This window comes from Schistocerca piceifrons, chromosome 3 (genome assembly GCF_021461385.2).
Source record: "Schistocerca piceifrons isolate TAMUIC-IGC-003096 chromosome 3, iqSchPice1.1, whole genome shotgun sequence".
Lineage (NCBI taxonomy): Eukaryota > Metazoa > Arthropoda > Insecta > Orthoptera > Acrididae > Schistocerca > Schistocerca piceifrons.
Window position 1 is genome coordinate 845,925,657 of NC_060140.1, and position 14,367 is coordinate 845,940,023.

At 39.5% G+C, this 14,367-nt stretch overlaps 1 protein-coding gene across 2 annotated transcripts in view; it reads right to left on the minus strand.

The window, feature by feature from the left end:
• The window catches only part of LOC124787957 (COP9 signalosome complex subunit 1), a 95,526-nt gene that overhangs the window by 22,573 nt on the left and 58,586 nt on the right, over positions 1–14,367 (minus strand). For both annotated transcript variants that reach the window (XM_047254962.1, XM_047254961.1), the window contains exons 8-9: positions 10,102–10,207; positions 6,334–6,552 (exon numbers count right to left, since the gene is read on the minus strand). In XM_047254962.1, coding sequence (XP_047110918.1) covers positions 6,334–6,552; positions 10,102–10,207 — 325 coding nt within the window. The remainder of the gene's footprint in view (positions 1–6,333; positions 6,553–10,101; positions 10,208–14,367) is intronic.

Genomic DNA, 14,367 nt, shown 5'->3' on the forward strand with positions numbered 1-14,367 from the left:
AGAACAGCTGAGACAGCTGCAATTCTTTATGGGGTTAAATGTAAATACACTAATTACACTCAAATACACAATTTCACAAATAATCACTCCTTTCAGAGAAAGTGGTAGTGTGAATGAATACGAATGTTCTGGCCGACCTGTGGTATTACATGAGACCTCATCAGAAAATATACATCAATCTTTGCTAAGGTCACCAAAAAAGTCTATACCAAAACTGTGTCAGCAAACTGGAATATCTTATGGAAATGTTCACAGAACTACAAAGAAACCGAAACTCTGTTCATATCGCACTCACATTGTGCACAAGTTTCAAGAACATGATAGAGGATAAAGACTACATTACTGTCAGTGGATTTTGTGTTTTATTTGCAAAAGTGATAGGTGTTTATAACGACTTCTACTCTGATGAAACACGATTTCATCTAAGTGCATCCAGAACAACTCATACTGCAATTCAGAAAAATCATTTTCCACAAGAACCCATTACATTCACTGAAGATTGAAGTTCAGTGTGCGATTTTGTGCGAAATAATTGTAGGCCCAATTTTTTTCTTGGAAAATATAACTGCTGACTTATCAGGACACAATCATGCAATTGTTAGCATTGTCAGAGGCTTACGAACAACACTGCTGGCTGTAGCATGATGGGGAATAGCACCATGATGATACTGGGTGAATTCTTTGGGGGAAGTGGAGGGTGAGGGGAAGGGGGTGGGGGACATTATTTCACATTAGCTATAGCAGCCTCAATTCCCAGATTCTTTTTCTTTGTGAACATCTGAAGGATTATGTATATGATGTTGTCGTTGTTGTTGTTGTTGTGGTCTTTAGTCCAAAGACTGGTCTGATGTAGCTCTCCATGCTAATTTGTCCTGTCAAGCCTCTTCATCTCCGAGTAACTAAGTGCAACCTACATCCTTCTGAGTCTGCTTAGTATATTCATCCCTTGATCTCCTCCTATGATTTTTACCCTCCATGCTTCCCTGAAGTACTAAATTTATGATTCCTTGATGCCTCAGAACATGTCCTACTAACTGATTCCTTCTTCCAATCAAGTTGTGTCACACATGCCTCTTCGCCCCAATTCTATTCAGTACCACCTCATTAGTTATGTGATCTACCCATCTAATATAGAAATAATCTTCTGTAGCTCCACATTTTAAAAGCTTCTATTCTCTTCTTGTTTAAACTGTTTATTGTTCATGTTTCACTTCCATACATGGTTACATTCCAGACAAATACTATCAGAAAAGACTTACTGACATTTAAATCTATACGCAATGTTAACAAATTACTGTTCTTCAGAAATGCTTTCCTTGTCATTGCCAGTCTGCATTTTATATCCTTTCTTCTTCAACCATCATCAGTTATTTTGCTTCCCAAATAACCTGTCTACTATACGTGTCTCATGTAATAATCTAATTCCCTTGGCATCACCCAATTTAATTCGACTACATTCTATTATCCTCATTTTGCTTTTCTTGATGTTCATCTGATATCCTCCTTTCAACACACTGTCCATTCTGTTAAACTGCTCTTCCAAGTCTTTTGTTGTCTCTGACAGAATTACAATGTCATCAACAAACCTCAAAGTTTTTATTTCCTCTCTTTGGATTTTAATTCGTAATCTATATATTTTCTTTTGTTTCCTTTACTACTGGCTCGATATACAAATTGAATAACATTGGAGATAGGCTACAGCCCTGCCTCATTCCCTTCCCAACCACTGCTTCCCTTCCATGCCCCTCAACTCTTAAATTGCCATCTGGTTTCTGTACAAATTGTAAATAGCCTTTCGCTCCCTGTATTTTACCCCTGCCACCTTCAGAATTTGAGAATTTTCCAGTCAACATTGTCAAATGCTTTCTCTAAGTCTACAAATGCTATAAATGTAGGTTTGCCTTTCCTTAGCATAGCTTCTGAGGTAAGACAAGAGTCAGTACTGCATCAGGTGTTCAACATTTCTATGGAATCCAAACTGATCTTCCCCAATGTCTGTTAGCACCTGCTTTCTTTGGAATTGTAATTATCATTCTTCTTGAAGTCCGAAGGTATTTAGACTCACTTTTACATCTTGGCAACCAGATGGCTGGCTCTCCCAAGGCTATCAGTAGTTCTAACGGAATGCTGATTCCTCCTAGGACCTCCTTTCTACTTAGGTCTTTCAGTGCTCTGTCAAATTCTTCACGCTGTATAATACCTCCGATCACATCTTCATTGATGTCCTCTTCCCTTTCCATAACATTACCCTCAAGTAAGTCACCCTTGTATAGACACTCTGTATGCTCCTTCCATCTTTCTGCTTTCCCTTCTTTGCTTAGGACTGGTTTTCGCTCTGACCTCTTGATAGTCATACGAGTGGTTCTCTTTTCTCCAAAGGTCTCTTTAATTTTCCTGTAGGTATTATCTATCTTACCTCTAGCGAGATGTGTGTCTACATCCTTACATTTGTCCTCTAGCCATCCCTCCTTAGCCATTTTGCACTTCCTGTCGATCTCATTTCTGAGACTTTTGTATTGCTTCTCGCCTGCTTCATTTACTGCATTTTTATGTTTTCTCCTTTCATCAAGTAACTTGCATACCTCTTGTGTTACACAAGGATTTCTACCAGTCCTCATCTTTTTACCTACTTGATCCTCTGCTGCCTTCACTATTTCATCTCTCTGAGCTACCCATGCTTCTTGTACTGTATTCCTTTCCCCTGTTCTCCTCAATTGTTCCCTGACACTCCCTATGAAACACTCTACAACCTCTGGTTCCTTCAGTTTATCCAGGTCCCATCTCTTTAAATTCCTACCATTTTGCAGTTTCTTCAGTTTTAATCTACAGTTTGTAACCAATAACTGAGGTCAGAGTCCACATCTGCCCTTGGGAAAGTCTTACAATTTAGAACCTGGTTCCTAAATCTCTGTCTTACCATTACATAATAAATCTGAAACCTTCCAGTATCTCCAGATGTCTTCCATGTGTTCAGCCTTCTTTCATGATTCTCAAACATAGTGTTAACTATGATTAAGTTACGCTATGTGCAAAATTCTACCAGGCGGCTCCTTCAGTAACCACACGTTTGTCGGGCCTCTCAACAGCTACCCCTGTGTTGTTGTTGCACCTACAGTAGGGCTATCCATATTGCTCAGGCACACAGGCTTCCCCACCATTGCCAAGACCTATGGTTAATTGGGTGGGGGGGGAAGGTCTATTACAACTCTCACAAAACTGAGTAACTGAATTACAACATCTAAGATGAAATATTCAACATAGGTATAGTAACCATCTAGCTAACATGGAGAAACATGTTGAGGCATGTGTGGCAGTATATAGAAGACATTTTCAGTATCTATTTGTTTGTGTGTGTGCGTGTGCGTGCACGCACGCGTGCATTGTAAGTACATTAATGACGATTTGAATTCAGAGTGTGTAACTTCTATCTCCCCTGTATATAAACGATATTCCTTCTAATGTGGCAGGTGCTTCTAATGTTTTGTTTTCCGAAGACACTAGCTTGGTAGTGAAGAATGTAGAGTCCAACACAAGTAATGTATCAAATGACAAGTTCTTGGCTTGTAGAAAATAAATGGATGCTAAATCACAAAATGCCTCAGTTTTTACAGATTCTAACACACAACTCTGCTAAAACTGACATTTTGATTACACAGAATGGGCAAATGATTACTGAGTCTTGATCTCAATTACTGGTTGTGGAGATGGTAAAATGTCATGGAAAGCCCATACTCAAGATCTTGTATAAAAACTGGATAGCTGCTATATTTACTTATTTGCAGTAAGTCTACTTTGCTTACTTGCATTTGATTATGACACATGGCATTATATTCTGGGGTAACTTCCAATTCACGAAGTATTTTTTACTCAGTAATGGGCAGTTCAAGCAACCTCTTTGTCCTGCAGTATCAATTTTAAAATCGGCCTCTTGATATATATTTGCTTTAAAGTCATTTGTTGTTAAGAATATGAGATTATTCCCAGTAATTAGCATCTTTCATTTACGTAATACTAGGCAGAAATCTAATCTGCATTTGTACCACACTACCTTGGCTAATGGCAGGAAGGTGTACAGTATTCTGCTGCATCCATTTTCAGTAAGCTACCAAAAGAATTTAAGCAGTAATCTTCACATTTTCAGGTCTAAATTTTAGAACTTTCATTGCACACTGCTACTATTCTGTCAGGCAGTTTCTTGAAAAATGTAGGCAAACTTCTGAGTTCCTTTTTTGATTATGTTAATATACACTCAGAAAGTTGTCATCTGCATGGGATCATGTGAGTTTTATTTGATCTATTATTAATTTTTCTGATGTTAATTTCCTGTACTGATTTTCTTCATAACCCTGGAGAATAGCTCCTCAGTTTTGTCCTATGGAATCAGATGGGTAAATAAGTAAAAGATTCAATCCAAGATTTAATCAATGACAATGAACATGGTGATACTTAGCTATGGGTGAAGATATACAGATACCGTATTTACCCAATTATAAGATGAAGCTTTTTCCCCAAATTCATCATTCGAAACATATGAGGTCACCTTATATTCACACATTAAGTATAGCTGCTGAGGTCAAAGTTTTTACATTGTTTAATAGATTACGTTGATCATCTAACATTTACACACAACACTTCGGCTAATGAGGTTTTGTACACATTTATTTTTACGAATTCTGAATTTAGGGCATAGCAATGCTTTCATTAAATAGGCTCGAGATTTCCCAATATGCCAAAGAACTTTATACAGTACCGAACTTGTCTGAACAATTGTGTGACAACTGACTCTTGGCACTAGTGCAAGGGATACATGAGAAGCTATGAACTAGCCTCTACAACTATCTAATGCTCTGCTTAAAAATTGACACTTTTGTGAAACACAGGAGGAAATAGCATTAAATTCTATTAACTTACAAACTGTTGTTGTACTTTAACAGGTCTGCAATAAAACTTGTCAAATTTATCGATACCATACACATACATTTGTGCTGTTTTTTAATAAAGTAAACATTGAAAAGTGAAAATATTGCTCTTCAAAAACCATTACTTTATTCTGAAACCAAGTCAATATTTTATTTGGTTATGAGAAGCTGTCATGATTTTCACAGTGGGTTAAAAATCAGAAATTCAGTCACTGTTCACATATTAGAATACTGGAGAACAAAATAATGAACTTTCAATCAGCTTGAAAACTACAAGGTGACACTCAAATGGCTAATAATAATGATAAAAATAATAAACCAGAATTAAATGACTAACAAATGAAACAAATCACATTACACCAACTACAATTGTTATTGCCAAGAATAAATTATAGCGAAAAACCATGTTGTGGAGATAACACCAACAGCTGTAACTAGATCACAGGAGTGAATATATTAGTTGCTTTTGTTGCATACGACTTGCGTCCTAGAAGACATTGCCACCGTCATTTCACTATTGCTTACGCACAGCAATACATATTTCATGCATCAATTTTGTTGACACTCACCATGAGGTATGGCGGGAATGATAATAGCTATGTCAGCTGCGGGTTTTACAGAGTCAATGAGAGAGCGGTGGGCAGAAAATATGTTTGGAAGCAAGAGAAATTTATCATTCTCATGTCAGTATAGAAGCAAAATCCACTATCTGTTCAGAGGGCGAAGAAAGGCTGTGTTCTCAGGTCCCACCATAACCACAACCTCAGAAACCACAACATATTTAGAAGAAATAGCCAAATATTTGTGACAACGGAGATTTAAGTTTCACAGCTCACTTCTTAGGATGAAGAGAATGATGGCCAAAAACAGTGATACCACAAATGACAGTGAACAAAAAATTAACATGTACCATTTCTTTTTGTTTATTTTGGTTTTTCTTGTATTATCGCAATGTGAACAATGAGCAAGTGGCACCAGTTTAGAAAACTTTTTAGGCAGATACCTTATGTCCATGAAAGTTTGTAATTTTGATTAGTCATAATATATTAAAAATAAATTTTTCTCAAGGAGCCTCCTGAGAAACGGGGGTCATTTTAATTCATGATTGTCTCATACTTGGATAAATATAGTAAGCCTAGATGCAAATGACCTGTTCTAGGGGCCAAAGGCTTTTGTTGAACAGCATGTTCAAATGATTGGACAGACACACACATTCCTGCAGCACCTACACAGTTTCAGATTGCTTAAATAAATGTTAACATGCCGACTATTAATTTACCACCACATGGCACAGTCTTAGAAATCTTACTTTGATTCCGGCAACAGAAAAAAGCAGTATCTCAGATGGCTCCAGTGATGTTGGTACAAACAAAAAACTATGTAAAGCAGAAACTTGGGGATAAAAAATTCTTACCTTGTTGTGTGAATCAATGCGAGCTTGAATTTGTCCGTCAAGAATCAACTGCATGAGTTCATCTTCTAGGGCTAAAACAGTAGTATTGAAAGCAGCTGCCATTTTATGCATGTCTGCAGACAAGTAAGGACTGAAATATTGTATCAGTGCACGGTTGCGTATCTGTGTATATAATGCATTCACATGTGGTGCAATATACATATCCAAAAGGAGATTATCCTGAAAAGAAAAAAAGAATTAATCTGGAAGATCTGAGTGAAATGCTGCGTAATAAGTTTTGTAATACTGGACTAAAGCAACAATTTGATGAAAAACATTAACTATGTAGATGGAGAAACTTTTTTTGTACTACAGCACAAAATTACTTACACCACCTGAAGTTAATATACAATGGCATAATATCTTGCATATCTCTCTCTCTCTCTCTCTCTCTCTCTCTCTCTCTCTCTCTCTCTCTCTCTCTCTCTCTCTCATTAGCTTTATATTATCTTTAGACATGTTTTGTGTCCCTACTGGTGTGACCTATTTTCACATTCCTCTCAAGTGATTTATGGAAACCGTTAAAAACCTAAACTTGGACAGCCTAACAATTTTGCATCCCACTCCTCCTGGATGCAGGTCCACTGGTTCTGTTACTGACTCACTGCACTTGGTAGGTAATAAATACAGGTTTAGAAGAGGAAATGAATGGACTGTGTTGAAGGGAAGGAAACATCACTTCAAATCCTCGATTAGGAGAGGCACAGTAAATATGATTAGTGAGGCAAGCAGCAGCAACTGGTAATCATGTGCTAAAGCATTTCTCTCTGAATGGCAGCTGGAAATCTTACTAAAATTACGCCACTGGACAAAAACATGTTTTCTAGTTATCTCTCTGTGATAGCTAGAAACCAGTGTAGAGTGCTGAAATGACACCCAGCCACAATTCAAACAACTCGGAGAAGGGATTCTGCTGTCTGTTTTCAACTGCACGTGCTTTGATGTGATGTCATCCCTGCCAGCCCTGACACTGCCATGTTGCTTGCAGTGCCAGGTCAGTATTTTCCTTTCAGCACTACGCGAAAGAACTTGCCCCCCTTCTAACAGCCGTGTACCGCAAGTCTCTAGAGGAACGGAAGATTCCAAATGATTGGAAAAGAGCACATGTAGTTCCAGTTTTCAAGAAGGGTCGTCGAGCAGATGCACAAAACTATAGGCCTATATCTCTGACATCGATCTGTTGTAAAATTTTAGAACATGTTTTTGCTCGTGCATCATGTCATTTCTGGAAACCCAGAATCTAGTCTGTAGGAACCAACACGGATTCAGGAAACAGCGATCGTGTGAGCCCAACTCGCTTTATTTGTTCATGAGACCCAGAAAATATTAGATAAGGCTCCCAGGTAGATGCTATTTCCCTTGACTTCCAGAAGGCGTTCGATACAGTCCCGCACTGTCACCTGATAAAGTAACAGCCTACAGAATATCAGACCAGTTGTGTGGCTGGATTAACAAGTTTTTAGCAAACAGAACACAGTGTGTTGTTCTCAATGGAGACACGTCTACAGATGTTAAAGTAACCTCTGGCGTGCCACAGGGGAGTGTTATGGGACCATTGCTTTTCACAATATATATAAATGACCTAGCAGATAGTGTCGGAAGTTCCATGCTGCATTTCATGGATGATGCTGTAGTGTACAGAGAAGTTACAGCATTAGAAAATTGCAGAGAAATACAGAAAAATCTGCAGTGGGTAGGCACTTGGTGCAGGGAGTGGCAACTGACCCTTAACATAGACAAATGTAATGTATTGTGAATACATATAAAGAAGTGGAACAAACACTGGTAGCAGTTACTTCTGTAAAATATCTGGGAGCGTGCGCGCGAAACGATTTGAAGTGGAATAATCATATAAAATTAATTGTTGGTAATGCAGGTGCCAGGTTGAGATTCATTGGGAGAGTCCTTAGAAAATGTAGTACATCAACAAAGGAGGTGGCTTACGAAACACTCTTCTGACCTATACTTGAGTATTGTTCATCAGTGTGGGATCCGTACCAGGTCGGGTTGACAGAGGAGATAGAGAAGATCCAAAGAAGAGCAGCGCGTTTCGTCACAGGGTTATTTGGTAAGCGTGAATAGCGTTATGGAGATGTTTAGCAAACTCAAGTGGCAGACTCTGCAAGAGAGGCACTCTGCATTGCTGTGTAGCTTGCTGTCCAGGTTTCGAGATGGTGCATTTCTGGACAAGGTATCTAATATATTTCTTCCCCCCTACTTATACCTCCTGAGTAGATCACGAATGTAAAATTAGAGAGATTCGAGCGTGCACGGAGGCTCTCCGGCAGTCGTTCTTCCCACGAACCAAATGCGGCTGGAGCAGGAAAGGGAGGTAATGCAGTGGCACGTAAAGTGTCCTCCGCCACACACCGTTGGGTGGCTTGCGGGGTATAAATGTAGATGTAGATGTGTGTAAAGGATTGTACAAGAGTAGGGTATGAGGGATTTTGGAGCAGCCATTGTCCTCCCAGCACCATGGCCGAGTAGTTTAGAATGTAGACTGGTAATTTGTCAGCTCGGGTTTGAATCCCGCTGCTAGCAAAATTTTTTCCACTTTATTTTATTCCTCACAATGTTAACTATTAATTACAAAATTTAACACTGACTCCTACAGAAGTGCTCTATACATTCTGCGCTGAGAGTGGCTTTGTTGTCCCTGTACTGCTCGTTTAACGCTGCTGCCTGTGCTGAGTGTGTGTTTTGGCCACTAAGAAATACTTATTGTCCAATTTAAAAAAAAATTTTTGCACGCCTTACAGCCTGTACCTTCACTCAATAAATGTCTGAATTATTTTCATTATTCAGCACAGTTACTGTGCTGCATCAAACTAAGCAAAGCATTGCACAAAATTTGAAAAAGTTTGCAAAGATAGAAATACACTGTGTAAACTTTGCATATGGTCGATTTTTGCCCAAAGGCTGCTGCATGTAAAATGTAGATAATATATATAAATTTTATTTAAAACTGACGGCAGAATGATACCTCATTTTGTTCTCGAGATACTCTTTTCGACTGGACTGTCACGTGCAGTGTGCCCATTTGTGTCCCTGTGCATTGGAAACTGTGTGGTCATAACAATCTTCACATTTCATAAAATGATTCAGGAGGTGGGAGTTGTTCACATAAAAAATAAAGATGGAGGAAAGTAGGGAAATGTATAAATATGGAGAGCGAGGGAGGGAGAGAAGGGGGGGGAGAGAGAGAGAGAGAGAGAGAGAGAGAGAGAGAGAGAGAGAGAGAGAGAGAGAGAGAGAGAGAGAGGAGGCGGGGGGGGGGGGGGGGGGGGGGGCGGACGGGGGGGGGGGCGCGTAGGTGCAACTCCAAAACCAGCCCATGACTGCTGGAAACAGTGCTACAGATTACCCACAAAAATTGTACATATTCAGTTAATATATAGAAATGACAGAGACATAATATCTGAAACGTGTAGCACAAACATCAACAAAAAGTGACTGGTTACAGCTGTTTGTGTAACTCAACTGATATTTCTTGCAGTTTCCTAATGGAGTCTCTATTTAGACTGGCTTATTTTGCTTTTAAGGTCGATGTTTATACCCATTTCTACCTTCACTTCTAAATTTATTAAGCCTATGACCCTTACTCCATCTATTCTTGTTTTAGCAATTTGTAAGCAGATGGTTCTATTTTGTAAAAGCAACTATTCATATTTTTTGAAATTTATTTGCACATTAAATAGTACTTCATCTCAGGAATTAAAATTGTCTTACCTTTATCTCATCCAAGAGCTTCAGGCACGATGCGTATTTAGACTCGTAAAACTTGAAAATTATATCCCTAAGCTGAGGTTCTAATTCAAGGAACAATTTAAATGAGCTGTAAATATAAAAAAAAAACAAGTTAGACAATGAAATTTCGTCCACAGAAATAGATACAGTACACTAATCTCAACAGGGAGAGGGGACAGAGGAACTGTCATTCATTGACAACTAACATTGTTTGGACATAACTGTGTTTAAACTTAAGAAAACTTCGGGTGACGTTCTATTATTTATTAAATAGTACAACTTTTTATTGTTTATCCCACAAATTTGTGAGACCTGAGGCTGAAAATAAATCAAAAACAACGGTTTACCAGATGGTCGCTGTGTTCCCATAATACAATACAGCTAGCCTGTGTACAACTAGAGTTCTGCAAGATAAATGTACTGCAATTCAGAAACAAAACTTTTGTCTACAGATTTTTTCCATCATCCTGTACCTTCATACAGTCAGTGTTTTCACATTTTCCTTGCAAATTATCCAAATGTCTCATTTATTATCTCAAAAAAAGTGCACTTAATTTTCAGAACTAATCTAACACAAGATCTTAAACACCTCAAGTACCTTATTTTCTGGTTTTCCCCACAGTCCAAGATTCAATTCCATAGCAAGCTGTGCTCCAGGCACCAATCCCCAAAAATTTCTTCATTAAATTAAAGCCAGTGTTCAATACTAGTACAACTACATTAGCAACGAATGCCCTTTTTCCTGTGCGTGTCCACTTCTTGTATCATCTATGCTTCACCCACCATGCGTTACTTTGCTTCCAAGAATTCCTTCATTTCATATACTATGTGGCTCTCATTTGTACTGCTCTTAATTCCTTTCATCTTTCTTTAGTTTATTCTCAATCCACATTCTGTGCTCATTTGATGTAATGTTGACAGTATTGTCCATCTGCAAATGATTGAATATAAAAAAATAGTTGAAAATAGTAATATCAATGCTTTCTGCAGGGTCATCAATCATAGTTAATGTCACACCAGGTCTACCACTGCAAAGATGCTACATGTCCGTGCGGCATCACCAGCAGTGCCAATCTGGACGAGACTCGAGATACACCTCCCGAGAGATGTGAGGCGCTGGTGCCACGAGTGGTTATGAAATATAGCCACAAGGGGCATGTCTGTCTGATGTTCAGATCGAGTCTTCTTTCTCTTACAGTGGACACTTGTTGTAGCTAATTGCATTTAGAACATTCAGAGTTTTAAATCTGCAGACTTGCCACATCACACTACTACTCTGTGTACTTTGAAATCAACAGTTACATCTTTACAAATAATTTTATATATGTTCACTTCAGTCACAGCAATGGAGAGCTATAAAAGGTAAGTTTCTTTCCATACTAAGTACAGAATTGTGTTACTTCACTAACTGTGTTGAATTCAACTACACCTATGAAAAAACATAACAGAGGCAACTAGTTGGGCACTTGCTGCTTGCTGTAGTAATTTATTAGCTGCTTTTTATTCCATCATTGTTTTTGTTAGTTATTTAACTAATAGTGCATATCATATCATATCTGCCCTCACTCCAGTGCCAGACTTGTCACTGACTCAAACTGTTTAGTTAACAGGGCAACACACTGACTAGTTATTACAACACTTCAAGGCATTTTACAAGCTTAAGCAGCAGCAGCAGCAGCAGCAGCAGCAGCAGCACAACTGCCACCCACACTTGTTCGAGTTCAACCAATGCAACAAGTGGCTCAAGCATCTAAGCTACAAGCATTTTTGAGTCAAGGCAAAGAATGAGCAGCATATGTGGCCCAGCTTACAGTGCATTTCTGCACCTACAATGCCATCAGTCACCAATGCATTTATCATTTCTTTTCTACATTAGGCGCAGAAGTGTATTGTTTGGTGGTTAAGTTATTCCTGGACATTCTTCCTGCCGAAGTCCCGTATGATGAACTAGTGCCCAAGTACGTGTCGCAGCCACTAGACATGAACTCCTTTGGCTTAAACAGCAGCCTGGGCAATCTTATAAACAATCGGTCAGAGTTGTGTGGATTAACAAGACACTGTCGGCTCAAAAGTTCTAGTGATGTGATGCTTCACTATGCTATCAGTGTCAATGTTTGGCCTGCACGCATTTGGTCCTATATTATGAAGCTTCCGAACCAAAACTTGATAACTGTTGTCCATAACTGAGTCTCAGGGCATAGCAGGCATTACTGAGTTTGACATGCAAGGTCCGGCCATTTCTGTAGTAAAGAGTGAGCAAGTTTGGGGGTCAGGCTGATTGCATTTGCATCAAGGACACTGAATAAGGCACAACCAAGTTGTTGCCAATTGGGAAAGGAGGCTTTGGCCATCATTTATGGGATTACCCAGTTAAATCAGTATTTATATGGACACTGTTTTTACTTAATTATGGACCATAGGCCACTAACAGCATTGTTTGGTTCCTCTCAGCCTGCCTCAGCTTGGCAAGTGCAGTAGTTACAGGACTGGGCCTTATTATTGTCTAGTTACCAATATTAATTGACATATTGGCCTACCACTAAGCATTCCAATGCAGACCTATCGTCGCAGTTACTAGTGTGTTCTGATGCGAAGTTTGATTCATCAGAAGGCTTCTGTTTCCACATCGACTAAGGAGACGTGCACTGGAAGTATTTCTGCAGACTTTTTGCTAAGCAGTATTCTTGACTTTGTTTGCCATGGGTGGCCTCTTAGCACAAACTGAATCCACGACCCTGTGATACTTCACTGCTTTGTGCACCATACAGCCATCTTGGTGCAACCAGGCGTTCTCCCCCTCCATGTGGCAATGCTCATGTAATAGTTCCTCAGTCCCTCCAGTGGAAAGTACTCAAACCATTACACAAGGATCACTATGGTTTCTTCCAGACGAAACAGTTAGCCAGACGCCATTTTCCATGGTCAGGTATGGACACATAGCTTGAGGCGGCAATGACTTCATAGTGGGCCACATGTATGAAGCATCAGGCTACTCCCACTCAGAATTACTTTGATTGGCCACGTTCTGCTGCACCAAGGCACCAGCTGCGCGCAGTTACTAGTGTGTTCTGATGCGAAGTTTGATTCATCAGAAGGCTTCTGTTTCCACATCGACTAAGGAGACGTGCACTGGAAGTATTTCTGCAGACTGCTGGTTTCTAGTCATGCTCAGGATGAACGCCGAGGGTGCAGATGGGTGTTCCATCCCTGCTGTTGTGCTCCACTGGGGGGGAGGGGGGGTCGTTTAAAGGAATATGGTGCTGTCAGTCATCAATAATGTCACTCCATCAGCCAACCATTGCAAAGATGCTGCATGTCCAAGCCAGCAGCACCAATCCAGACAAGTCTTGACCCACGCCTCCTGGGAGTTGGGAGGTGCCACCACCATGCACTGATTATGAAATACGGTCACAATGGAGAATTGTGGGATTTCCATCTGAAGCTCAAATCGAGTACACTTCTTAGTGCGCACAGAGTCACTGCATCATCACTCTGTAGAGCTTATATCATACTCTTGTTTAGCAAGTGCCAAGTTGTAGTAACTGCATATGGAACATTCAGAGAGCAGCATTCGGGCCTGCTGGAGTTAGCGGTCATGTGTGCATAACGTGTGCTTGCTTGTGTGTATGAATGGTGTGCGTTTCTCTTTTGCTCATGAAGGCTGTGCCAAAAGCTTTATGTAAGTGTCTTAATTACACTGCCTGCAACTTAACATGTCTGCTTTACAGTAAGTAGCAATCTGTCTTTCCCTACATTGTTGATATTCCTGCCTGGAATTCCTACCTACACTTCATGTTTGTTTTGTAAGCATAAGTCTCAATCTAAAATCAAAACTAAAGAAATACTAACAAACTGGTATCTATGAAGACCAACTGCAGATAGTTTGACAATATTTACATTGGGACACTGGCAGAACTTTATGTTTACAACAAACATATTTGGCCATGAAAATACAGTACAAACTACTCAACAGTTGCACATCACCGTAAACAAGCATATCACAGGCCAAGTGTAATAGGAATGTACGTGAGCAATACCACCCACTGAAAACGTACCTTTACATTTCAAAAAACTTCTACATACATACATAGAGAACTAATACACAGCAAACAGCTGCTTACTGACCAAATAAACATTGGAGACCAAACACTGCACGAAGTCAGTGAACACATCACCCGAAAAATTATTTTAAAAAAGGTTCTAGCTCCACTACTACTCTCCATTCATCCTCCAAATCACCTCCTCCCG